At 54.5% G+C, this 25,331-nt stretch overlaps 1 protein-coding gene across 1 annotated transcript in view; it reads left to right on the top strand.

Moving 5' to 3' along the window:
* Positions 1-23,807, top strand: part of MPPED1 (metallophosphoesterase domain containing 1) — an 80,602-nt gene extending 56,795 nt beyond the window's left edge. Inside the window, exons 4-6 of the mRNA XM_064285214.1 lie at positions 19,218-19,333; positions 20,472-20,585; positions 23,121-23,807. Of these exons, the coding sequence (XP_064141284.1) occupies positions 19,218-19,333; positions 20,472-20,585; positions 23,121-23,239 (349 nt within the window). The 3' untranslated portion in view covers positions 23,240-23,807. The remainder of the gene's footprint in view (positions 1-19,217; positions 19,334-20,471; positions 20,586-23,120) is intronic.
* Positions 23,808-25,331: the final 1,524 nt, after the last annotated feature.

Below are 25,331 nucleotides of genomic sequence, written 5' to 3'. Positions count from 1 at the left end.
ATTCTCGCCTTTCAGGCAGGAGACCCAGGTTCTATTCCCGGCCAATGCACCTCGAGCACGGCCACCACCCGTCTGTCGCTGAACAGGTTTCGGTGGAGATTCCAGATGAAGACGAACCAGGAGGTAGGCCTGGCAATCACCCACGAAAACCTTATGTATCACGGGGACGGCGCAGGATCAGGCAGGTTTCGTTTCGTTGTGTGCGGGGGCAGCATGAGTGGGGGGCCGACTCGACGGCAGATCACGGCAACGCCAGATGACAAATAAGATCTGAGGTTATGTCTACGACCCAGGTGCCCGGGAATGAGAAGTCATTTAACTTGGGGTGTGCCGTACCACAAAATGTTTCTTCTGTATTCTGCACTCTGGCTGACACCCCACAAAATATTCCACTCCATGAACTACGGCTGTATTCAGCAGCCCCCTGGAATTAGCGATCTGCTCCTAGTTCTGCAAGAAAAATGATTTCTATTCTGGTGACTGGGGAGTCTCTAGGACAGACGTCAGCATTGACAGGCTTAGGGACTAAGATTTTACCTGGAAGAAGTGCAGGAAGGAGTGACTTCTGAAGGTGAAGAAGGCTGTTGGGAACGTTTCTGAGTGGTGATTTTGGTTAGAAGGCGCAACGCCGGGGATAGAATCCAGGGTTCTCCTTGTCTTGTGACATTGGGCTTTCCTATCCTTGAAATTCATGCTTTGACCTAGACTCACATCTGCTGAGCAGCTACTCAGTGTCTTGTGTCAGACGCTGGACTCTGCTTTCCCAGAACTGTGATGTCACTTTCTCTTTGGAATTGTTCTGTGGCCAAGGTATCGTAGTTGCTGTCGTGTGCTGTCGAGTTGATTCCGACTCATAGCAACCCTATAGGACAGAGTAGAACTGCCCCTAGGGCTTCCTAGGCTCTAATCTTTACAGGAGGAGATTGCCAGGTCTTTCTCCCTTGAAGCTGCTGGGTGGGTTCCGACTACCAAACCACTGTGCTGCCAGGGCTCCTTACTTCAGGGCTCACCAGCTGTTATATCAGCTCCCGTGGCTGATGTGACAAACTACCACAAACTCAGCAGCTTGAAGCTGCGTACAGGTAGTATCCTACGGTCCTGGTGGTCAGACGTCAGCCTCAGCGTCACTGGGCTAAGTCAGGGTGTCGGCAGACTGCTTCCTTCTGGAGGCTCCAGGAAGAGCCCGTTTCCTTGCCTTTCCCAATTTCTGGAGCTGCATTTCCCGCCTTTCTTGGGTTGGGGTTGCTTTCTCCATCTTCCAAGCCAACAGCACAGCACCTTCAGGTCTCTCTCTGCTTCCTTCGTCTCATCTCTGTCTTCTGCTGTAGTATCATCTCCCTCTGGCTCCGTCTTGTAAGGAGCCTTGTGATTACATTTAAGGCTCACGGATAATCCAGGATAATCTCTTCATCCTTATCTTAATTGCGTTGCAGGTAAGGTAACATAATTCACCGGTTCCAGGGATTAAACCAATACCACCAGCGGCTGTCAGGTCGACTCCAACTCCTGGTGACCCCACGTGTGTCAGAGTAGAACTGTGCTCCATAGTTTTCAATGACCGATTTTTCAGAAGTAGATTGCCAGGCCTTCCTTCTGAGATGCCTTGGGGTGGACTCAGACTTCCAATCTTTCAGTGAATAGTCAAGCACCCAGGAACTCCTGACAGGGATCAGGACCTAGATACCTTTGGGGACCATTCTTCAATTGACCACGTCTTATGAGTGGGGCCCTTTGCTTATTTAAACCACCTGTGGGGTCCCAGTGGATTTAGTGCTTGGCTGTGAACCGAAAGGTCTGTGGTTTGAACCTACCAGCTGCTCCGCCGGACAAAGATGGGGCAGTCTGCTTCTGTAAAGGTGACAGCCTTGAAAACCCTATGGGGCAGTTCCACTCTGTCCTGTAGGGTGGTTATGTGTCGCAGTCGATGACAACGGGTTTTTGGTTTGTGGGGTCTCTGTAGGTGTTTGCGTTGGTACCTATGATCTATACCACCTGAATATGGGGAAGGTAGAGGAGGGGCCATTCCTGTGCAAAGTCTGGAGGCCCGATGCACATGGTGTGTTCAGGGCATTCTGCTGTGTGGGAAGGGATGTGGAGGGGGTGAGGCAGGAAGGGAGAGCAGAGGTCAGCTGCAGGAGGCCTTGAATGCCAAGGGCTGGATGGCAGTCCTCTCCATTGTACCATGCAGGCCGAGAGTGGGCCTTTTTCTTCTAGTGTGTTCGTATGTTGTTGTTGTTAGTTGCCATCAAGTTGGCTCTGACTTGTGGTGACCTGACATAGAATGAAACATCGTCTGGTCCTGTGCCATCTTCATGACTGTGGTATGTTTGACCATTGTTGTGGTCATTGTGTCAACCCATTCCATTGAGGGCCCCCATTGCCTCCGGTGATGACCTGTCCAAAGTAGGCAGATTGAAGACTTAGATAATATTCTGTGATCCCTAGGGTTTTCATTGCCTAATTTTTGGAAGTAGATTGCCAGGCCTTTCTTCCTTGTCTTAGTCTGGAAGCTCCCCTGAAACCTGTCTACTACGGGTGACCCTGCTGGGATTTGAAATACTGGTGGTTTATAGCTTTTGGCATCATGGAGCCCTGGTGGCACAGTGGTTAAGAGCTACAGTAAACTATGGCTGCTAACCAAAAAGGTCAACAGTTCCAGTCTATCAGCTGCTCCATGGAAACCCTATGGGCAGTTCTACTCTGTCCTATAAGGTCCCCGTGAGTCGGAATCGACTCGATGACGATGGGCTTGGTTTTTGGTTTGGTGGTATAGCTTCCAGCATCATGGTAAAACGCATGCCACCGCAGCATCGCAAAGTGACACTCGGGTGGCGGTAGCTTCCTGCCAGCTTCCCTGGTTTCTCTTAGGCTCCATCTCGGGCTGGGAGCAGGTGGTGGGAGGCCAGCCCTGGGCCATTTGCTGGGTGAGTTTCACTGCATTTGCAACTGGTGTGAGCTAATTCCCTGCACCTGCCTCCCTTCCACGGGAGAGCTGATCCCGAGCAGTTCAGCAGGCCCAGCTGCCACCCTCCCTTCTGAGACCCGTGTGCCGGGGAAGTGGGTGCCCCGGGAGCCGCAGCCACAGCTGTGCTTGGGCAGTTAGGCGGTGAGGGAAGGGCCACTCGGATTTGGGCCCCACCACTTTTTAGCTGTGTGACTTTGGGCATATGACTTAACTTCTCTGACCCCTCTGTATAACCAAAAAAAAAAAAAAAATCTAACCCATTCCATTGAATTGATTCTGACTCATAGCGACCCTATAGGACAGAGTAGAGCTACCCCATAGGGTTTCCAAGGAGTGGCTGGTGGATTCAAACTGCCAACCTTTTGGTAGCAGCTGAGCGCTTAGCCACTGTGTTAATAGTGGGAAATAATTCCAGTTACCAGCTGCCGTTGAGTTAACTCAAACTCCTGGAGCACCCATGTGTGTCAGAGTAGAACTGTGCTCTGTAGGGTTTTCATTGGCGCATTGTTCTGGAAGGAGCTCGCCAGGCCTAGTACTGTGTCTGGCTCATCATAATAAATATTTGTTGAATGGATGGGTGGATGGGTAGGTGGATAGATGGATGACTGGACAGATGTATGGATGGATGGGTGGATGAGCGGACAGACATATGGATGGATGGGTGGGTGGGTGCCAGGCTGTGACACTACAGTTGAAATTCAGGTGTGGCCTGGACTTCCTGTGTCTGAGTCTTTCCGCGGCCTCCTCCCAGGCCCCCCACCTCCTCCCACCACCACCTTGCAGGATGGTTCCCTCCTCCCCTGTGCTGCTCACTCCTGCCTAGCACCCTCCTCATCTCCTGCCACCCTCCCCGTCCTCCACCACCCTCCTTATCCCCTGCAACCCAACCTGTCCCCTGCCACCCTCCCCATCCCTGCTCCACCCTTCCTGTCCTCCCCTACCACCCTCCCCTTCCCCCCTCCACCCACCCCATCACCCCCAGGCTGAGGACCAAGCACCCCTTTTCTCTGTCCCCTGGAACGAGCGCCCCCTCCATCACCACCAGCAGAGACTTGGTCACATGACCCCTGTCCGGTTGGACAAGGAGGGGACGAAAGTCTCACTGGGGCGGCGTTTGCACTGCCACCCTCTCAGATAGGCAGGGGAGGTGGCTTCACCGTCAGGAGCAGGCTGGCCCTGAGCCTTTGCAGAGAGCGGCTTAGAGGAAGGGGGCGGGAACCACTGCAGAGGAAGGGGCAGAACTCAGCTGTTACACAGCCTAAGTGTTAAAAAAAAAAAACCCCGTATACATACCGTATTCATTTATGGGTTTTGGATGCATTTTTTGTTCTCATTTAACTGAAAACGGCCCTGATTTAAAAAAAAAAAAAAAAGTGAGGGAGGGAGCGGAATTGGCACACAGCTAGTCCATCTGGTCTAATTACTTCTGGTATTTTGAAAGAAGGAATCTAAACCTGCTGAGACGTTAAACTTTGAGAAGGGGCTGCGGGGCCAGCCTGGGCGTCTAGCTTGGAGGCCTGGCTGGCTGCCTTGGGGCAGGAATGGGCTTTGGGGCTGGGCAGGGGTCAGGGCTGCCCTACAGGCCTCTCTGGGAGCCGGGAGCCTCGAGGACTGTGCAGGCCACGGGCAGCAGTGGTTCAGTGGTAGAACTCTCCCCTTCTGTGCAGAGACCCGGGTTTGATCCCCGGCAATGCCCCTCGTGCGTAGCCACTGTCTGTCAGTGGAGGCTCGTGTGTTGCCGTGATGCTGAACAGGTTTCAGCGGAGCTGCCAGACTAAGGCAGACTAGGAAGAGAGGCCTGGCGACCTACTTCTGAAAATCAGCGAATGAAAACTACGGGTCACAATCGGCTGGTCCACAGCCCATCATGGGGACGACACAGGACCGGGCAGTATTTTATCCCAGCCGTTGGGCCGGGGTCGCCGTGAGTCGGGAGTGACTCCACAGTAGCTAACGGCAGCGTGCAGGCCGGACTCGGAGAGATCCTGCTGGGTGGGTCCCAGCCGAGTGACCTTGGCCGAGTGTCTGCCTCCCAGAATCTTGGTTGTCTGTGAAATGACGGCGGGGACGGCCCCTTCCTAGGGCTGTCCTTGGGATTCAAGGTGATGGTGTGTGTGAATTGCTTGGCGCACAGTAGGCATTCAGTGCATGGTAGCCGTCCACCTCATCCCCCAAACCTCTCCAGCTGTTGCCTATGGCCGCCCAGGGTGGGGGACTGGGACTGTGGCCGCCCAGGGTGGGGGACTGGGACTGTGGCCGCCCAGGGTGGGGGACTGGGACTGTGGCCGCCCAGGGTGGGGGACTGGGACTGTGGCCGCCCAGGGTGGGGGACTGGGACTGTGGCCGCCCAGGGTGGGGGACTGGGACTGTGGCCGCCCAGGGTGGGGGACTGGGACTGTGGCCGCCCAGGGTGGGGGACTGGGACTGTGGCCGCCCAGGGTGGGGGACTGGGACTGTGGCCGCCCAGGGTGGGGGACTGGGACTGTGGCCGCCCAGGGTGGGGGTCTGGGACTGTGGCCGCCCAGGGTGGGGGACTGGGACTGTGGCCGCCCAGGGTGGGGGACTGGGACTGTGGCCGCCCAGGGTGGGGGACTGGGACTGTGACCGCCCAGGGTAGGGGACTGGGAAGATAAAGCTCGTGTGTATATAGCCCAGAGCTGCCCGGCACGGTTGCCCTCGGGAGGTGTGGGGCCAGGGGCTCCGCGAGGCTGGAGGTGGAGTCCAGCATTAACCTCCACCCCTTCCTTTAGTGCACACAGGGTGGGCTGGGGTGGGAGGTGGGGACTGAACAACCTGGGGTTCCGTCAACCTGTGCCCCTGAGAGTGGTGCAAATGATTAAGCACTTGACTACTAGCCAGAAGGTTGATAGTTCAAGTTCACCCAGAAGTACCTTGGAAGAAAGGCCTGGCAATCTACTTCCCAAAAAATCAGCCATTGAAAACCCTATAGAGTCTAGTTCTACTCTGACACACATGGGGGCCCCATGGGTTGGCGTGGACTCAGCTGGTGCCCTGGAGGAGCTCAGTCTACTTGTTACGTGATGTCATTGTCATAGCTGTCCTGGTTCAGAGCAGTTCAGTGAGGGCTAGACTATTGTCCCCATTTTATGGATGAGGAGACTGAGATTCAGGAAGGGAAGCGACTTGCTTAGGGTTCCACAGTTGTCAAGGAGTAGAGCTGGCACTGGCTGGATGGAAGGATGGTGGCCCCACATGGGACTGGGTTCTGAGAGATGCTAAAATGCTTCTTTTTTAAACTTCATAAAAACTGAACACCAAATTCATTGCTGTCGAGTTGATTCTAACTTATAGCAACCCTATAGGACAGAGTAGAACTGCCCCTAGGGTTTTGGAGGCTGTAATCTTTATGGGGAAACCCTGGTGGTGTAGTGGTTAACTGCTACGGCTAACCCAAAGGTCAGCAGTTCAAATCCACCAGCCGCTCCTTGGAAACTCTATGGGGCAGTTCTACTCTGACTATAGGGTCACTATGAGTTGGAATCAACTCGACAGCAACAGGTTTGGTTTTGGTTTTTTGGGATCTTCATGGGGTGGGCTTGAACCTCTGACCTTTTGATTAGCAACCAAGTGCTTAACTGCTGTACCACCAGGGCTCCTCTTCAACTTTATAAGAAAAAAAGAATTGAGGATGATATCATGAGTCCTAGCTCTCTGCTTGCCTCTCAATTGCCTGTCTCCAGAATGTGATCCAGGTCTTGGGCGTGCAGTGCAGGGTGGGGATTCCTATCTGGCATGGCACGGGCACCTGGCTACGCCCACAGTATAGTGATCGCCAGCCTGGCCAGATGCGGCTCCATCTTTTTTGCCCCCCAAACCCGGCCATGCTCCACCCTCTCCAGGAAGTCCCCCATCTTCCACCCAGTTTGAACTGCCGCCCCTCCACTGTACTCTCAGCACTCAATCCTTTCTCCTGGCTCTGCATGTGGAACCAGCAGGCCTGGGACTCTATGCCACGCGTCTGACCCAGAGTCCTTTGCTCTTTCTCTTGAGAAAATCTTTTCTAAAGCATTTATCTTAGAGTCTCTCCCCAGTGATTCTGAAGTTCTGGGGTGTCGTTTGGAATTGCAGCCTTGTGTCTGGCAAAGCGTGATCTGGGGGAGGCCCTTGTAACCTGGTTTGGGGTGTCTCCCTCCAGAGCAGATGGTGTCTGCCTGCCTGTGGGTGTGACCAGCCAGGGACTGCTTGAAGTTAATTTCTGGGCTCTGGGCTTCCTGGACCACTCAGGTTACTGGCCTGAGGATGGACCCCAGTTAGAGGCTCAGAGAGGTGTTTTCCTCCCTCTGGGGGAGGCAGCCAGTGGGGGCCTTCTCTTGCCCACTCTTTCTCTGAAGCCCTTTGGGGGACTGGCCTCATGGAGGACAGGTCACTGTTATCTCCCTCATTAACTTGCTGCACAGCCTTCTCTCTTGCTGCTCCAAGGCCATTAAACCCATGTCCCCTGGGTCAGGGGAGGCCCCTGCCCCCGTCCCCCACACCTGCAGCCCCAGCTGCACACTCCTTTTCTTTTTCCTCCTAGTTTTTGGCACTTGGGGCTTTCCCCTGCTTGTCGCCATCCAGCTGGGCACCTGCCATGGTGCTCGTTACACTTTATCCTGCCTTTCTAGGTGGGTGTAGCGTGGGGCACCAGCCTCCCTGGCTTGTTCAGGCCAGTGAGGCAAAGACTCTTTCTCCCCTTGAATACCTGAGCCCTTGTGGTTAAGCATTCAGCTGCTAACCAGAAGGTCTGCAGTTCGAATCCTTCCGTTCCTTGGAAGCCCTGTAGAGCAGTTCTACTCTGTCCTATAGGGTTGCTATGAGTCAGAATTGACTCCACGGCAACGGGTTTGTGTTTTTGGTCTTGGTTGCATTCAGCAAGCCAGTACCATCCGTAATGAACCCATTTAATCAGCCTGGTGACAGGCCAAGGCAGGCTGACTTTCACCCCATTTCACAGAATAGTAAAGGAGGCTCGGGTGGGTGCATGACTGGCCCACCCGGGATCTCAGGCCTAGAAGAGCTGTGCCAGGTTCTGGCCCTGTGCATCGGCGGGTCTGCTCCTGGAGCAGCCGGCCTTGGCCAGTCTTGACCAGCCTGGTATAGGCTGTGCTCATGGCCTTCCGTGGTGGGCTGCAGAACCCAGAAAGGGCCAGGTCTGGGTTCCTGTCCCCTTCAGTGCCATCCTCTCCCTGAGCCTTGGCTCTGTGCCTGTGAAAGGGGTCCCTTCTCCCCTCACAGGGCCATGGCCAGGGTGAAAGGAAGTGAGGACTAGGCGGTGACTGGTCTGGGCATACAGGGACCCCAGTGGCCTCCTGCTTCCCTCCCCTCCCCCAGCCTTGAGTCCATATTTGGTCAGGGGTTGCCTGTCTGTCCAAGGGTGGCTGTGAGGCCTCACCTGGCCTCGGCTCCTCCTTGGGTGATGGCGGCAGTCCTGGGTGCAGCAGGAGGGGCTGGGGGCATCCGGCTTCAGGCCACGGGTCAAAGGGCTCCTGGACCTGGTTCCCCTGGGACCTCCAGATTCTTGTCATTCCACACCTCATGTACTACAGCCAGGTGAAGAATTTTGGTGGAGGGAAAGAAATTCCTCACAGACATTGGCAGGAGCTGCCCTACACTCACACACACACACACACACACACACACACACATTTTCTGTCTCACATACACACAGGTGCATACGTTTTTAGTCTCACATGCACACACACACACACACACCAGCCACAGGCATGCACACTCTCATGCACACGTGTAAACACACACAAGAGTGCACTTTCCTCTCTGTATCTCCCTCTCACGCGTCCAGGTAGACTTGATTTCACATGGTGGTTTTCTTCTTCGTAGGAGACCCCTCAGCACAGGCACGCACACGTGCTACAGGAGATTAATGTTTGAAACCAGTCATCTGCCTTCTCCAGCCTCAGGAGTCCAAGCGAAACAAAAGATGCATGATTCCACACATCAGAAGGGTGGGGGAAATTGATTAGGAATGACAAAGGACCCCATTTTTCGGTTCCACTTATCTTGCCGCTGACTTGCCATAAGTGGTTATATGCTGGGCAAGGTGTGTGACTGACAGTCCTCGGGGACGTGTCACGGCACTCTGGGCAGCCCTGCCGCCATGACAGCCAGCGGGGTCCCCAGGGGCAGTTAGTTGGTGTGGAGCTGGCCCCTGCCGCAGCGTCCCCTCAGCCCACCAGCTGGGAGTTCCTGGAGGGCAGGTGGACGGCTCTGGGTCCTGGCCTGGGGCCACAAGAAGCGGGGGCAAGGCACCTCTCTTTGTCAGAGTTGGAGGTTGACGATAGAGCTGGGGACTAAGATGTCCCCAGGTGGACAACCTGGGGTGAGGAGTCAGCACCACAGTCCTCGCTTAGTCAGGGATTGACTCGCCCTGGGAACCAGGCACTGTGTCGCTTACTTCTCTGAACCTCAATTTCCCCTGCCTCAGAATGGAAGTCAGCCACCCAGGGTACTAGGAGTGCCCGGGAGGGATTGGGGCCAGTGACAGGTGTCACCTCACCTAAGACGCTCTCAGTATTGACTGTCTCTGAGAGAACCGAGTGCCCCAGAGAAGCCTGGCCTGTTTCGGGGGGCAGGTGCTGGGGTGGGGAGAACAGATAGGTTAGGGGTCTGGATGGAGCATGTTGCCTGGACTCAGGAGAGGGATGGGGACGGGACCTGGTCACACTCGTTGGGTGCTCAGAGGATGCTGTTTTAAGGGGGGTGCTATGTGGCTAAAGCAGGTCACTCTCCCCTCTGAGCTTCAGCTTTCATTCCTGTAGAATGGGGGACACCTTCAATTCTGGCCCCCAGTCAGTTCTCTGTAAGGCTCAGATCGCCTCTTCCCCCAAAGGGCTTTCATGGGAACTCAGGGCAGCTACCCTGGCACTCGGCACCTCCCTGGGCCCTCACCAGGGGAATGGGCTGCCTAGGGAGGCAGGGAGTGGCCCCCAGGGGCAGCGAGCCTTCCAGGGGGTTGGCATGTGGGGGGCGGGGTAGGTGTGTGTGAGCATACCGTGAGGCATCATCTGTGAAATGGGCGCATAATTCCACTGGGGAGACTCACGGAGGGTCAAGAGCTTAAGGGGCGAAGTGCAGAGCCCAGCCTGGCCCCAGCAGACGGTGAGTGTTACTGATTGTTCTTGTTGGTGTAGCTCCTGGGGCTCCATGACCGCCAGGGCTCTGGGGCGGGGCTCCTATGGGAGGGTGCAGGGGGAGAGGGCTAAGGCTTAGTTCCTCCCACCTGCCTGTCCAGCAGAGCACCTATTCCTTCATTCCATCTTTCATTCATTCTTTCTTCATTAATTCACGTACACCTTGAGCAAAGCCTCCCTGAAGAGAGGCATCAGCACATAAGGCGTGGGGCTTCAGGGATTAAGAGACAGATTCAACCTGGACCTGCCCTCAGGGAGCTAACACAGGCACTCAGAGCAGGGAGGGGTTGCCTGTGCTTGGGGCATGGTGGTGATCGGGGAAGCTTCCTAGAAGAGGCGGCCTTTGAGCTGGGCCTAAGGAATCATGGGACACGGACTGGGATGGGAACTGGGGAAGTTGGGAGAGTGCGAGCCAGAACCTGGAGGTGAGGGAAGGCCGGCTGCCTTCGGGAAACAGAAGGTGGATCCTTGTGGCTGACTGTTGGTAGGCTCAGCAGGAAATCTGAGCAGGGTGGTCCAAAAGGTGGGCTGGGGCAGAACCTAAGGCCCTGCCTGCCAGGTCTGGGCTCTGGGCTTGTCCTGGAGGCGGGGGTGGGGGTGGGGTGGAGCAAAGGAGGCGGGGTACTGGGAGCCAGGGGTGCCCTTTCCCCCTCTGCCCAGCTAGGCTCTGAGTGGGCCTGGCAGGCCAGGAGCTGGACTGGGACATGGCAGGGACCACTCGGAAGCAGCTTGGGGGTGAGGCAAGAGGTGGGCAGTGAGGAGGGGGAGCCATGGCTTCTTGTCTGCAGGCAGCAGGCTTGTGGCTTTTGGACAGAGGGTCCTGTTTTTGTCGACCACCAGCCAGGACACAGACACTGGCCTCTCTGCGTGCCATTTCCTGTCTCTAACACAGGGCCTCCCCTACAGTTCAGTCCTGAGGCTAAGCGGCCAGCAGGGAAAGTGGGGCTTGCAGAGGACGGTGGTCTTATTTCCACAATTCTGGGATGGGAGCAAGGAGCCAGGCTGGGAGTCGGAGTTCCAGCTTGGAGCCCCGACTGTGTCACTTCATCACCAAGGGACCTTGGATGAGTCCCTCAGTTTCTGCATCTGTAAAATGGGGCAATGAGAGCAGCTGGTTCCTGGGGTGGGTGTGAGAGTGGGGTGGGAGTGAGCGTTGCCTGCAGTGGTTTGTGGAGAGCTTTCAGAGATGGGCCTGCAGGGGTGGGCAAGTGCTGATGTCCCACCCCAGGGAGACTTCCCTGTCCCTGTCCTCTTTGCTTTCCAGGTGTCATACTGTGTGTGACCCGGCTGCACTGCTAGGCTCAGTTCCACCCATGGACCCCCAGGTCTCCCGGCATCCCCAGGAAATGCTGGGTAGCCAAGGGTGGCCATGCCCCAGGCTGATTAAATGAGCCCTGAGTATACGTGCCTGCTCAGGGGCTATGAGCCTACCTGCCTTACCTGGGGAGGCAGAAAAACCAGAGATAGGTAGGCTCCACTTCAGTCATTTTTATGGACTAGGATCCCCCCCCTGCTGTTAGGGAATCTGAAATTCACACTTCCGGGGAAAATCGTCTTAATGATTGGCCAGGAGGAGGTCATTTGTATTGGCTAAGCGGGCTTAATTAGACAGGATCTGAAGGTTACCAAAAGCGCACCAAAAAGCTGTTAAGGGGTTAACCTCTGAGAGATTACATTGTATTCAGCGCTCTGTTAAAGTTTGAATTAATTTTTCCCATGGGTTTGTTCACATTCTAATTTTCAACTAAATGAGACATCTGTTTCAGAAAAGGAAAATTTGCTCTGGTTGCCATGGCAACTATCATTCTGTAAGAAAATTATTCCAATCGTTACTTGAGAGCAGAAAGACAGAAACTCAGGACATAAAGCCGCCTCCCGTGGCTGAACCGGGGTTGTGATTCAGCGCCCTTCCTGGGGCCTCTGATGGGCCCTGGACAGTGGGGTGGGCAGTTGGGCCAGCCCCCGGGGGTGATAAGGCTGGGCCCAGGCACTGGGTTGCTTTGGAAACGGGTACCAGCTCCTGTGGCCTCCAGCACCGTGTCTTGGGCATTCATGGCCTCCAACTTTACCTCCGGGTGGGGGCCCTGAGGGGTGCACTGGGTGGAGCTCCTTCCACAGCAGCCCACCCCAGTGGAAGCGCGTGCCGGGCAGCCTTGGGTTTCAGCCTCCTCCCCCCAGGGAACGGGTGGGGATCCGCAGGGAGCCACCGGTTACGGTGATGACATCCATTTCCCAGGTCATGCTGGGCGTGGAGGGGCCCATTTCTTTACCAATGACAGGCTGGGAGGTTCAGGGAGGCCGGCACTTCCTTTTCGTGGCCTCTTTCTGTAGCAGAAATGTGGGTAGTTGTTTACATGAACTTTGACTGGAGGGGCCAGGGGTTGTCCAGGCCTCCCCTAGGCCAGTCATAGGCGTCTGGGGAGGGGGCTCACTCTGAAGAGTCTGTCCCCATTGCTCCCAGCCCCTGTCCACTCCTGCCCTGCCTTTGAGAGCCTCCCTCCCCCACCGCCCCCAACCAGCAGGCTGTCCTGGAAATGTCCCTCCGGGTGCTTCTGTGCCTGACTTGACTCTTCCCACCCCCCAGCCCCCCAATTCTTGTGAAAGCTGAAGCATTGCCTCTTCCCATTGACAGACTCCTGTGTATTCAGAAGGCGTTTTCGTAGTGGTAATACAATTAAAGGAACCCTGGTGGTAGAATGGGTTTTTAGGGGTAGAATGGTTAAAGCATGTGGCTACTGACTGCAAGGTTGGCAGTTTGAACCCACTAGCAGCTCCACAGGAGAAAGACCTGGTGATCTGCTCCCCCAAAGATCACAGCCTAGGAAACCCCATGGGGCAGTCCTGCTTTGCTACATGGTGTCTCTATGAGCCGAAACTGACTCAGCGGCACCCAACAACAACAGCACAATTCAGTCCTCTGAACCCTCCTCCCTCCTGCCCTGCCTCTCTCCTCTCTCTCTCCCTCCCCCGGGCCAGGCAGTAGGGATACAGCAGAAAGCTAGACAGACCCTCCCTGCCCGCATGGGGGAAGGCCTGGGGGCACAGGTAAAAACACCGAGGCTGGGTGAGGTGAAGTGCCCAGCCCAGGGGCAGCTCTCCAGTGCCCTATCCATCCATCAGAGGGGACAGAGCAGCACCCCTCCTCTCATGCTGTGGTGTCAGCCGACGGTCCCAGATGACAGTTCTCCCCCCACCCACCCCAGGCAAGACCCACTCTCCTGTACCTTTGAGAATGTTCTGATGGTTCCAGAGCTGGCTGGGTGGGTGATGGGACACGGGGTGCGATGGGGAGGGAAAGGTGGCGGGTGGGTGGGTGATGGGACACGGGGTGCGATGGGGAGGGAAAGGTGGCGGGTGGGTGGGTGATGGGACACGGGGTGTGATGGAGAGGGAAAGGTGGTGGGTGATGGGACATGGGGTGTGATGGGGAGGGAAAGGTGGCTGGGTGGGTGATGGGACACGGGGTGTGATGGGGAGGAAAAGGTGGTGGGTGGGTGGGTGGGTGATGGAACACGGGATGTGACGGGGAGGGAAAGTGGTGGGTGGGTGGGTGATGGGACATGGGGTGTGATGGGGAGGAAAAGGTGGTAGGTGGGTGGACAGGGGGTGATGGGACAGTCTTGGACAGGTTGCCTGAGACCTGTTTTCCACCTGGCTCTGCTGGAGACCTGCTGTGCAACCTTGGCAACTAGAGCAACCTCTCTGGGTATAACCGGGGGTGGGGTGGGTTCCAGCCTCCCAGGATTCAGGTGATATGCTTCTAAGAACCAGGCAGGTGTATCTATGGCAAAACTTGTCACCCCAGTCGAAACTCGTTAGTGCTGGGTGAAGGGATAGTAGCCCTGGAACAGGCGGAGGCAGGGGTCTCTGGTATGTTTCTGAGTGCCTCTTTCAAAAGTCATCCCCTGCTGTGGCGTTACAGGAACTAACACAAACTACTCTCTCCATACTGATGAGGCCGCATCCCACCTTGTAAATATTTGATTAGATGTTTGAAAAATGGAGCCTCAATACACACGTGTGTGGGCATCTATATAAATGAAAATATATTTAACGGAAGCATTCTTTTCCTACTATGACATACTCCAATGTTTTCTATTGTTCTGTCTTTTTTTTTTTAATGCTGCTGTGACCCATTGCATTGTAGGGTGAAAAACCCTGCTCTAGGCCAAAGTTCTTCATGCAGACTCAATGGGTGGGTTTCAGGAGGGGTCCATGATGATGGTGATAGTGATGATGATGGTGATAGTGATGATGATGGCAATGATGATGCTGCCAGTGATGATGGTGGTGGTGTTGATGGTAGTGGTGATGGGGATAGTGGTGAGGACGGTGGTGGTGTTGATGGTGGTGATGGGGATAGTGGTGAGGACGGTGGTAGTGTTGATGGTAGTGGTGATGGGGATAGTGGTGAGGACGGTGGTGGTGTTGATGGTGGTGATGGGGATAGTGGTGAGGACGGTGGTAGTGTTGATGGTAGTGGTGATGGGGATAGTGGTGAGGATGGTGGTGGTGTTGATGGTGGTGATGGGGATAGTGGTGAGGACGGTGGTAGTGTTGATGGTAGTGGTGATGGGGATAGTGGTGAGGACGGTGGTGGTGTTGATGGTGGTGATGGGGATAGTGGTGAGGACGGTGGTAGTGTTGATGGTAGTGGTGATGGGGATAGTGGTGAGGACGGTGGTGGTGTTGATGGTGGTGATGGGGATAGTGGTGAGGACGGTGGTGTTGATGGTAGTGGTGATGGGGATAGTGGTGAGGATGGTGGTGGTGTTGATGGTGGTGATGGGGATAGTGGTGAGGACGGTGGTGGTGTTGATGGTAGTGGTGATGGGGATAGTGGTGAGGACGGTGGTGGTGTTGATGGTGGTGATGGGGATAGTGGTGAGGACGGTGGTGGTGTTGATGGTAGTGGTGATGGGGATAGTGGTGAGGACGATGGTGGTGTTGATGGTGGTGATGGGGATAGTGGTGAGGATGGTGGTGGTGTTGATGGTAGTGGTGATGGGGATAGTGGTGAGGACGGTGGTGGTGTCCATGGTAGTGGTGATGGGGATAGTGGTGAGGATGGTGGTGGTGTTGATGGTGGTGATGGGGATAGTGGTGAGGACGGTGGTAGTGTTGATGGTAGTGGTGATGGGGATAGTGGTGAGGACGGTGGTGGTGTTGATGGTGGTGATGGGGATAGTGGTGAGGACGGTGGTGGTGTTGATGGTAGTGGTGATGGGGATAGTGGTGAGGACGGTGGTGGTGTTGATGGTGGTGATGGGGATAGTGGTGAGGACGGTGGTGGTGTTGATGGTAGTGGTGATGGGGATAGTGGTGAGGACGGTGGTGGTGTTGATGGTGGTGATGGGGATAGTGGTGAGGACGGTGGTGGTGTTGATGGAGTGGTGATGGGGATAGTGGTGAGGACGGTGGTGGTGTCGATGGAGTGGTGATGGGGATAGTGGTGAGGACGGTGGTGGTGTCGATGGTAGTGGTGATGGGGATAGTGGTGAGGACGGTGGTGGTGTTCATGGTAGTGGTGATGCGGATAGTGGTGAGGACGGTGCTGGTGTTGATGGTAGTGGTGATGGGGATAGTGGTGAGGACGGTGGTAGTGATGGTGATGATGTTGATGAAGATGATAGTGATGATGATGGCGCTGATGATGTTGGTGGTGATGGAAATGGTCATGGAGATGATGATGGCAGCTTCAGTCTATTGAGTTCTTGTTGATGTTGTTAGGTGCTGTGGGGTCAATTCCGACCCATAGCCACTCTGTGTACCACAGAGCAAAACACTGCGCCATGCTCACAGCGGCTCATTGTTGTAGCCACTGTGTCCATCCACCTCGTTGAAGGTCTTCCTCTTTTCCGCTGACCCTGTACTTAGCCAAGCATGATGTCCTTCTCCAGGGACTGGTCCCCCCGATAACTTGTCCAAAGTATGTAAGATGCAGTCTTGCCATCCTTGCTCCTAAGGAGCATTCTGGTTGTACCTCCAAGACAGATTTGTCCATTCTTTTGGCAGTCCATGGTATATTCAATATTCTTCGCCACCACCACAATTCAAAGACGTCAACTCTTCTTCGGTCTTCCTTATTCATTGTTCAGTTCTCACATGCATATGATGCGATTGAAAATACCATGGCTTGGGTCAGGCGCATCTTAGTCTTGAAGGTGACATCTTCGCTCTTCAACACTTTATAAGAGGTCCTTTGCAGCAGATTTGCCCAATGCAAAGCTTCTTTGATTTCTTGACATCTATTGAGTACTTACTGTGAATCACATCGTTTGAAGCACTTTACATGGATTAACTGATTTAGTCCTCTCAACAGCCCCATTGAGGTGGACAGAATTATCCTCATTTTACAGAAGAGGGAACTGAGGCAGAGAGAGAAGTTAAGTTACTTGCCCCAGGTCACACAGGTAGTAAGAAGTGGAGCCATTCTAGCCCAGGATCCCAAGATTCCCTTGAAATTGAGTATGAAATTGTGTGTGTATGTGTGTGCACACGCTGCGTTTTTTGGCAGAGAGAACCCTCAGCCTCTGCAGACTCTCAAGGGCAGGCCTGTGTGGGTGTGTCTGAGGTAGGAGGTGCGCTCTGGTGGGACCGCCCCTGCTCCCCGAGCCACCCACCCAGCTGCCATCCCCCAACATTCGTTGCCTGGCTGCCTATCCTCCTCATATCTCGGGGACTTGCTGTGGATGGGGAACCCTCAGGACAGGCCACACCTGCCCCCTGCCCCTGACCACCTATTCTCTCACAGACCCAGAGGGAAGACCCCCAGGTCCACTGCGGGGGAGTGAGGATCAGGTTTCCTTCCTCAGGCCTCCTGTACAAGTGGTCTTTCTGGAGCCCACCCATGGGACCCCTTCCCTTCCCCTCCCTCAAGAACAAGATGGGAGCCACAGCCTGCTTCCTTGAGACAAGAGCTTAGGCTGATGGGGGCTGGGGAGATGGTGGCTAGGAGGTCCTGCCCACTTTGGTAAGTTCTGCTGGGGGGCTATCTGGAATGTTTCTTTCAAATGTGGGGGATTGGTTTCAGCTTTGAAGTTTTGGCTGTAATCCCAGGGCAACAGGAGAAGTCTTGTTTGACATCCTGCTAACTATTCATTAATTCTCACTCACTACCATTCTTTAAATGAGCATTTATTTGCTCCCTGGTGCTGAGTGTTCAAAGGCGAGAATGAGGCTTTGGAGCAGAGCTTTGGAGGGTAAACCTGGGGCTGGAGGCAGGGGTGCAGGAGGAGAAGGGGAGGGAGACAGTGTTCTGGGCAGGAGTCATGGCGTGAGCAAGGCAGGCAGTGGAGGGGATCCCGTGTGTGTCTGAAACGGTGAGAGGACCTTTGACTTCAATGGCCATTGTGGTCACCCACCCTCCTCTTCATGGGCTCATGGTCCAAAGGTTCCGATGAGATTCAGGAGATTGGCACGGGGTTGAAGGATGGAGGAGAGAGGGCGTCAGATCGGCGTTCGAATGGGACTTCTGCTGATTCACTGTGTGACCCTAGCCTTTTCCTCTTCGTCCAGAACCTGAGAGGGTAGGACTAAGTCAGGGTTTTCAAATGGTGTTCCATGGAACCCCCAGGGTTCCAAAAAGGTGCATATTCTGACTACCAATAGGGAAGAACCGTTGGGTGGATAATCAGAGGTGTCAGCGCCCCATGGAATGTCGTGTGGACCACGGGAGGGATTTAAGTAGCAGCTACGTGCACGTGAGAGGCTGCGAGGGTGAAGCCCAAGCCCACCCCCGACTCACGCAGTGTGTGCTGGCAGGGTGAGTGGTGGCGATGTGGCCAGCCTGGGGGTTAGCAGACCTGGGCCCACGTCTGTGATCCACTTCACCTCTCTGAGCCTCGGGCTCCTCATCTATAAAATTTGAATAGTAATGGTCCTTAATTCAGAGCGTTCTTTTAACAGTTTGTAAAGTACTTAAATGAAGCCTGGAAAAAGTGGGAGTGCGGAAGATGGTGGTGGCCATTCTTATTTTCTACCCCCGCTCTTCAGTTTTCTCATTTGTGAAACAGATACATTTCTGTCCAACGTTGCTGCAGGGGTGAAGTCCCTGGAGCAGTGGGTGGGGAGGTGATGGTGGTGATGGTGGTGGTGGTGCTGGTGGTGGTAGTGATGATGGTGATGGTAGTGATGATGGTAGAGATGATGGCGATGATGGTATGATGGTGATGGTGGTGGTGATGATAGTGTTGGTGGTGATAATTGTGATGGTGGTGGTGATGGTGGTGGTGATGGTGATGGTAATGGTGTGATGGTGGTGATGGTGCTGGTGGTGGTGATGGTAATGGAATGATGATGGTGATGATGAGGAGGATGGTGGTGGTGATGATGAACCAATCAAGGGAAGTGACTTGCATCGATGGGCCTAGGTCTGGCTTGGGTCACAGAATGGGATCATGCTGCTTAGCCAAGGTCCATCTAGCCCCACCCTTGGAGCTAGAGGTGGGCTCAGCCTTACCTGGACCTCTGACTGGGAGCTCAGGTGGGATCAGGGACTGAGAATCCTCTACCTGGAATCCGCTCTCTCCTGGCAGAAGCTCACCTGCCCCAACTGTGGGAGGGAGGACGGAGGAGGGCTACCCTGGGGGAGGGGGAAGTTGGGGTTGAGAATGGTCTTCTGGGGGGAGGGAGGTGGGCAGAGAATGTTCGTGGGTTTCCTCAGAAAAGCTTGGAGCAAGAAACACCTTTGGCAGAAGCTTATATATGTATATATATATTTTTAAAGTATTTTTTTTTGTGCTTTAAGTGAAAGTTTACAAATCAAGTCAGTCTCTCACACAAAAACCCATATAGACCTTGCTACACACTCCCAATTACTCTCCCCCTAATGAGACAGCCTGCTCTCTCCCTCCACTCTCTCTTTGTGTCAGAAGCTTATATATTTTTAACTTGCATTTTTTATTCCATCAATAATACCTCCATAGGAGAATAGAAACTACAGGTAAGCAAGAAGAAGAGGGGAGAGAATCGCCTGTGACGCCACAGCCCAACAGCTTGTCAGTGTTCTGGGCTCAGTCTGGGCGAATCTCCACCTTGATTTGGATTTCTAGGTCCAAGTCATGCTCTCACCGGCTCTCTGCCCATCTCCTCTTCGCCTGTAGGCAGCCCTGGTTTTATGGCTGGGGCTTTAACCTCCCTCGAGGCCAAGCCCTGCTGGAGAAATGGAACCTCATTCCTGAAGGTGTAGACATCCTGATAACCCATGGACCACCGCTGGGTAAGAGAGCCTGCCGCGGAGGGCACGGGGCATGCACGCGTGTGCACTTGTGCGTGAGTGTATGTATATGTGTGCATGTGTGTGCGTGTGTTAGACAGGGTTGGGGGGCCGTTGAAGAGAGGTGAACAGAGGCCTGCCTGGCCTGTGGAGAAGAGCCTGGACAGGCAGTGTTCTGACACCAACATGCTGGGGTACCTGGGACAAGTCACCCCACTGTCACCCTCATTTGCTGAGCACCTACTGTGTGCTGGTGGCTTGGTATGTTACCTCATGGGCTCCTTGCAATGATGTGGGGAAGTCAGAATTAGTCACCCATTTCGCACATGGCAGATGAGCTCACAGAGGCCAGGAGGCAGCCCTGGGCTCTTATCTCCCCAGGCCTCAGTCCCCCTTCCCTTTGCCAGCAGTCAAAGAAACTTGTTTCGCCCACCCAAACAGAAAGGAGCCACAGTGAACTCTAATTGTTCGCTAGGAGTGATCAATTATTCTTCGTTTGTGTAGCCATGTGAGGATAATAAGCAGCCGCCATATGCGGCAGCTCCGGGAGGCCACTGGTGCGAGCCTGCACAGACGCGGCCGTGGGAGCCATGCTGCGTTCAGTGAGACGTTCATTTCATGATCTCGGGGTGTGTGTTCAGGAAGCTCCTAACACGGAACCCCCTCCTCTCTGCTCCGTGCTTGATCTGCTCTGCTGCCAGGTGCCAGAGTGCCCTTGGGCCAGACCGTCCCCTCTCTGGCCTCAGTTTGCTTATCTGTGCAATGGGTGGATACCATCCTTGAGGCCACTTGGAGCAGGAATGGTCTGGGGGGCTAACAGACACTGAGCTCTCCTGCCCCCCTATGCCTGTCCCACCCTAGGCTCTTAGGGCGACCTCAGGTGGCTCTCACTAGTGCCCTGAGGAGGAAGTAGGTGAGGCTGCAGTGCGGGAGGCCCCCACTGGTACAGGGCAGAACCAGGGTTCCTTCCCTGAAGGCCAATGCAGGGCAGGGTGGTGGAGAGCCAGCTTAAGAGTGGGAACTGTGTCAGGCCTGGGACCCTAGGGCCAGCTGTGTCTCTGCGGCTGCCAAAGCTGCCTGCTGGGCTGTGGGGGCTGGGCCTTCCCGGACCCTGGCACCTTCTGTTGTGTCCCCTGTACAGGCTTCCTGGACTGGGTCCCCAAGAAGATGCAGCGGGTGGGCTGCGTGGAGCTGCTCAACACGGTGCAGAGGCGCGTCCAGCCACGGCTGCACGTCTTCGGCCATATCCACGAAGGTCAGTCAGGGGGCGGGGTGTGGGCCTCGCACACAGGACTCCCTGCAGCCCGGTCACCCCCGCCCCGCTCTCTCCAGCCAGAAGGGAGATAGCCCAGGACTAATTTCCACTTTGTAAGCGCCTCATGCACATATTGGCTATCGCTGAGTTATTGCTAAAATGTTTAATCGTAGGAAGATGAATGCAAAATCTGGCAAAACTTGGGGGGTCAAATTTGCTGGCTCTGGCCTCTGTAACCTTGCTGTGTCTCCAGCCTTGGACCTCTTCAGGAGGTGGGCAGAGACTTCCTGGAGGAGGGGACACCTGAGCCATGGCAGGGAGGGTGCTGCACTTGGTCATTGTACCATGAACTACCCAAGGGTGTGGCCCTGGCTTTTAGTTTACGTTCCCCAGGCCTGGCATACAGTAGGTGCCTAATAAATGTGGAGGGACTGGCTGCCTGCCTGAGAGGCTTTAGTGACATGGATAACTCCTCCCCCCCCACTGCCGACGGTACATACAGACATGGCATTCTGGCTCTGTCCTGGAGGACAGGAGCCACTTGCCCCAAGCACATCATTGTGTGTGTGTGGAGGGGGGAGGGGGGTGTTCCCTGCACATTGCAGGAAAGTGGGCGGGGCAGGTGTGATGGGGACCGTCCTGACAGCTCATGCTCCCCCCCAGGCCCATTGCTGCATATGGATGCTCCTTACTAAACCCTTAGGCACCCTCCGCCATCACCTAACTGGAGCCTGGTTTGGCCCCAGTTCGCAACAGATACCTCTTTTCACTCCTTTCCAACATTAAGGCTGTCTGTCCAGAGCTTCCCTGTCTGTCCCATCCTGCCCTGCCAGGAAGACGTGGGCTCCTGTGGGACAAAGATGGATATGGTTTCCTCCAAAGAGATCCCTCAGGCTGCTGAGCTTCCACCTACAATGGCACCTGGAGCTCCCTGTAGGCTTTGTCCATATCACATCATTTCCCTGCACGGAAGCAGTTAGGCCTGACAACCTTTTCCCAAGGGCCTCTGCAGGATATGGTCATGGCAGCAGGACTGGTCAGACCTCTCCTGACCCTAGAGGACCTTGAAGACTTTCGGGGCAGCAGACTGTTTCCTGCAGCTCTACTATGGGTGTGCAGTGCCATCAGATCCAAGGCGGCACGTGACCTAAACCCCAAGCCTCATGCTGGTACAGGCACAGACTGGAGCTCCAAAGAATGCGGAGGGGTCTGTGCTGAAGGATAAGGAGGGTTCTGGCAAGTAGACATTGTGGGAAGAGGGACTGGTGAGGGCAGAGTTTGCCAGGAGAAAGTACATGATGGTGAGGACAATGATGGTGATTATAATGCTGAAGATGACAATGGTGATGATAGTGATGGTGATAATGAGGGTGATGATGATGACGGTGATCATAGTGGTGATGGTGATGTTGATGGCGATGATGGTGATGATGGCGATGTTGATGGTGATAGTGATGATGAGGATGGTGATAATGGTGATGATGAGGATGGTGATAATGATCATGGTGATAGTGATGATAATGATAAGCATAGTGGTGTTTATTGTGATTGTGGTGATGGTGATGGTGGTGATGGTGGTGATGATGGTGATGATGGTGATGGTGATGGTGGTGGTGGTGATGATGGTGATGGTGATGATGATGGTGATGAGGGTGGTGATGATGGTGATGGTGGTGATGGTGGTGGTGATGGTGATGGTGATGATGGTGATGGTGATGATGATGGTGATGGTGGTGATGATGGTGATGGTGATGGTGATGGTGGTGGTGGTGATGATGGTGATGGTGATGATGATGGTGATGGTGATGATGGTGATGATGGTGATGGTGATGATGATGGTGATGGTGGTGATGGTGGTGATGGTGGTGATGATGGTGATGGTGATGATGGTGATGGTGGTGATGGTGATGGTGGTGATGGTGGTGATGATGGTGATGATGATGGTGATGGTGATGGTGGTGGTGGTGATGATGGTGATGGTGATGGTGATGATGATGGTGATGAGGGTGGTGATTGTTGTGATGATGATAGTGGTGATGATGATGGTGATGATGCTGTTAATGGTGATGATGATGATAACAATGAAGGTGATGGTGATGGTGATGGTTTTGGTAATGGTTGTATGTGGTGATTATGACGATGATGGTGATGGTGATGATGAGGGTGGTGATGGTGATGGTGGTGATGGTGATGATGGTGATGACAACGATGAGGGTGGTGATGGTGATGGTGATGATGATGAGGGTGGTGATAATGATGAGGGTTGTGATGATGATGACTCAGTAAGTGTCTACCCTGTGCTGGGCACTGGGCTGAACTCTGTATGTGGTTTATTATCTCATTTGATCCTCAGAGTAGACTTGAGAGTAGAGTTTATCACTGTCATCTCTATTTTGCAGATGAGGAAACTGAGCTTGAGGGTTTCAGTAGCTGGCCTGAGACATATTCAGCCCACAGTGTCTGAGTGCCCCCAATACCACTAGGCCACCCCACTGCTCCTGGTCCAGGCCTGATGCATGTGTGCTTGCCCCCCAGGGTATGGTGTCATGGCCGACGGGACGACTACCTATGTGAATGCATCCGTGTGCACTGTGAACTACCAGCCTGTGAACCCACCCATAGTTATCGACCTTCCCACACCCCGGAACTCCTGACTGCTCCCCGTTGCCCATCCCTGCCTGCCCACGTGTGTCAGCTACATACACCTGGCCAAGAGCACGGACCCCCACCACCCTTCCTTCCATGCAGGACAACCCAGATGACTTGTCTGGCTCTGGGGATGGGCTGAGGCCTTGGAATGAAGAGAACCCCTCTGACTCTTCAGGCCCCTGTCCCCTGGGGTCGGGACCCTGCGTGGCCCTGTTAGGGTTCCGCAAGCATCACGTTTTCTGCGTGTACATCCTGTGTGTACCTCCTTGAAGGACTAATCAGCTCATGGCCCGCCTTGCTTGGGAGGTGATCAAATCCTCATCCTTCCCGGTTGGACACCTTCGTGGTTCAAGAAGTCACTGCCCTTGGGCCACCTGGGACAGGTGTTGGAAGTTCTCGCACAAAACCTCCCTCTAACTGAGGGTCTGTGTGGTTGGGGAGCCCCAGGGGTGGGGGCTTGGTGGGAGGTTTTGTAGCCTGGGCTCAGACAGTCCTCCTTCTCCTCTCAGCCTGCCTTGAGGCTGACCCCTTGGCAGGAGGGGGCGTTCAGGGACATCTCAGGAATCCGGGCCTCACCTGGCCAGGCCACGAGCGGTTGGCCTTGTGTCATTTCCCCTTTCCTTCCTATGGGCATTTTTGCTGACTTGAACAATGGCCTGAGCACCCCAGGCACTCCCCTGCAGCCTGGATTTTGGGGATCAGCTGTACAAAATGAGCCATCTGTGTGCCCAGGACTGGTTGGAGGGCTCCAGAATCGTGGTGGGGCAGCCCCTGCCCTGTGGGGGGCTGCACAGCTCTGCAGAACGCATCCGGGGAGTGGGGTCTGCAGGCTGAGGCAGTGGCAGCCCTGCCACACATGGGCACCGGCATGTGTACGACACACACACACACACACGCACCCCTTAATTTAATGAGGCGTGGCTGTGCTTCTTATTACTGTCCCCAGAAAGGACTCCGTTCCTCGGTTCTGTTTCCCCCACATTACTCAGATTCTTTTGGGCATGCCCACAGCTGAGAAAGGCTGACTGGCTCGAAATCTGTGTTGGCCCAGGTAATGGGAGGGTGGCACTGGGACAGAGCAGGCCCTGGGCTCCAGCAGCCCCACTCTGAGGGCTTTGGCTTTCTCATCTTTAAATCAGGACAGCGAGTTGGGTTTAATCTCTGAGGGAGAGGGAACCAGAAGGGCCGGGATTAGGGTGAGGTAAGTGAGGCAGGGTTGGGGCAGGCCAGGGTCAGATTCTTTATTAAAAATTGTGATATTTTGTTCATCATGGATTTTTTTTGGGGGGGGGCAGTATTTTGATTTTAAAAATATTGCATTAAAATTGTATTCAGTACCTTGGTTTTTTGTCACTCCCTGGAATTTTATACTTGAAAGGGATGCCTCGCTCCCCACACCCTAGCCCCAGCCCTGGGAACCAGCATTAAACAAACCCTTTTGCAGATAATATAATCTTATTTTACCCTCAGATAGTCCTGCATAGTTGGACTCAGGTGCCCCTACTTTAGAGATGAGGAGATAGAGGCCAGAGAGGTGAAGATAACTTGCCTTAGGGCACAGAGCACAAAAGGAGCAGAGCCAGGATTTGAACCTCGGTCTCTGGCTATAGATCCTCACTTTGGCCACCACCCAAAGCTCCGACCTTACGAGGCTGCATGCATGGTCCAAAAGGCTTTTTTTTTTTTTTAAGGGTCCTGTCCCAAACCTGCTCTGGTTCCTTTCTCATAGAAAAGCTCTAGAGTCACGAGGACTCCTTATCTCTGACCCCAGCATTCTGTCATCCCAGGAGACTCCTTCCCTGCTCATGAGTGAGCCAGGCTCGCTGTGGCCTTGCCTCTGAGGGGTGACATCCCAAGGCACTGCGTTGGCCGAGGCCAGCTTTGCTCTGTGGATGCAGGGCCTCAGGAATCCCATTTGGCCGAGGTGGTTCCTGGGAGCCAGGATGTTTCCATGGTCTCTTGGGACCCCTCAGGCTCACCCCATGTGTGTGTACATGCCCGGGGTGGATAAAATACACGGCCCTTTTAGCATCGTCTCCTCTGAATCTCCATGCGGACCAAGAACTATAAACTTAAATTTTTTGTTTTCCTAAGGTA

This window comes from Loxodonta africana, chromosome 4 (assembly GCF_030014295.1).
Source record: "Loxodonta africana isolate mLoxAfr1 chromosome 4, mLoxAfr1.hap2, whole genome shotgun sequence".
Taxonomy (NCBI): domain Eukaryota; kingdom Metazoa; phylum Chordata; class Mammalia; order Proboscidea; family Elephantidae; genus Loxodonta; species Loxodonta africana.
Note: the sequence above shows the minus strand (reverse complement) of the source record. Positions and strands in the feature narration are given on the sequence as shown.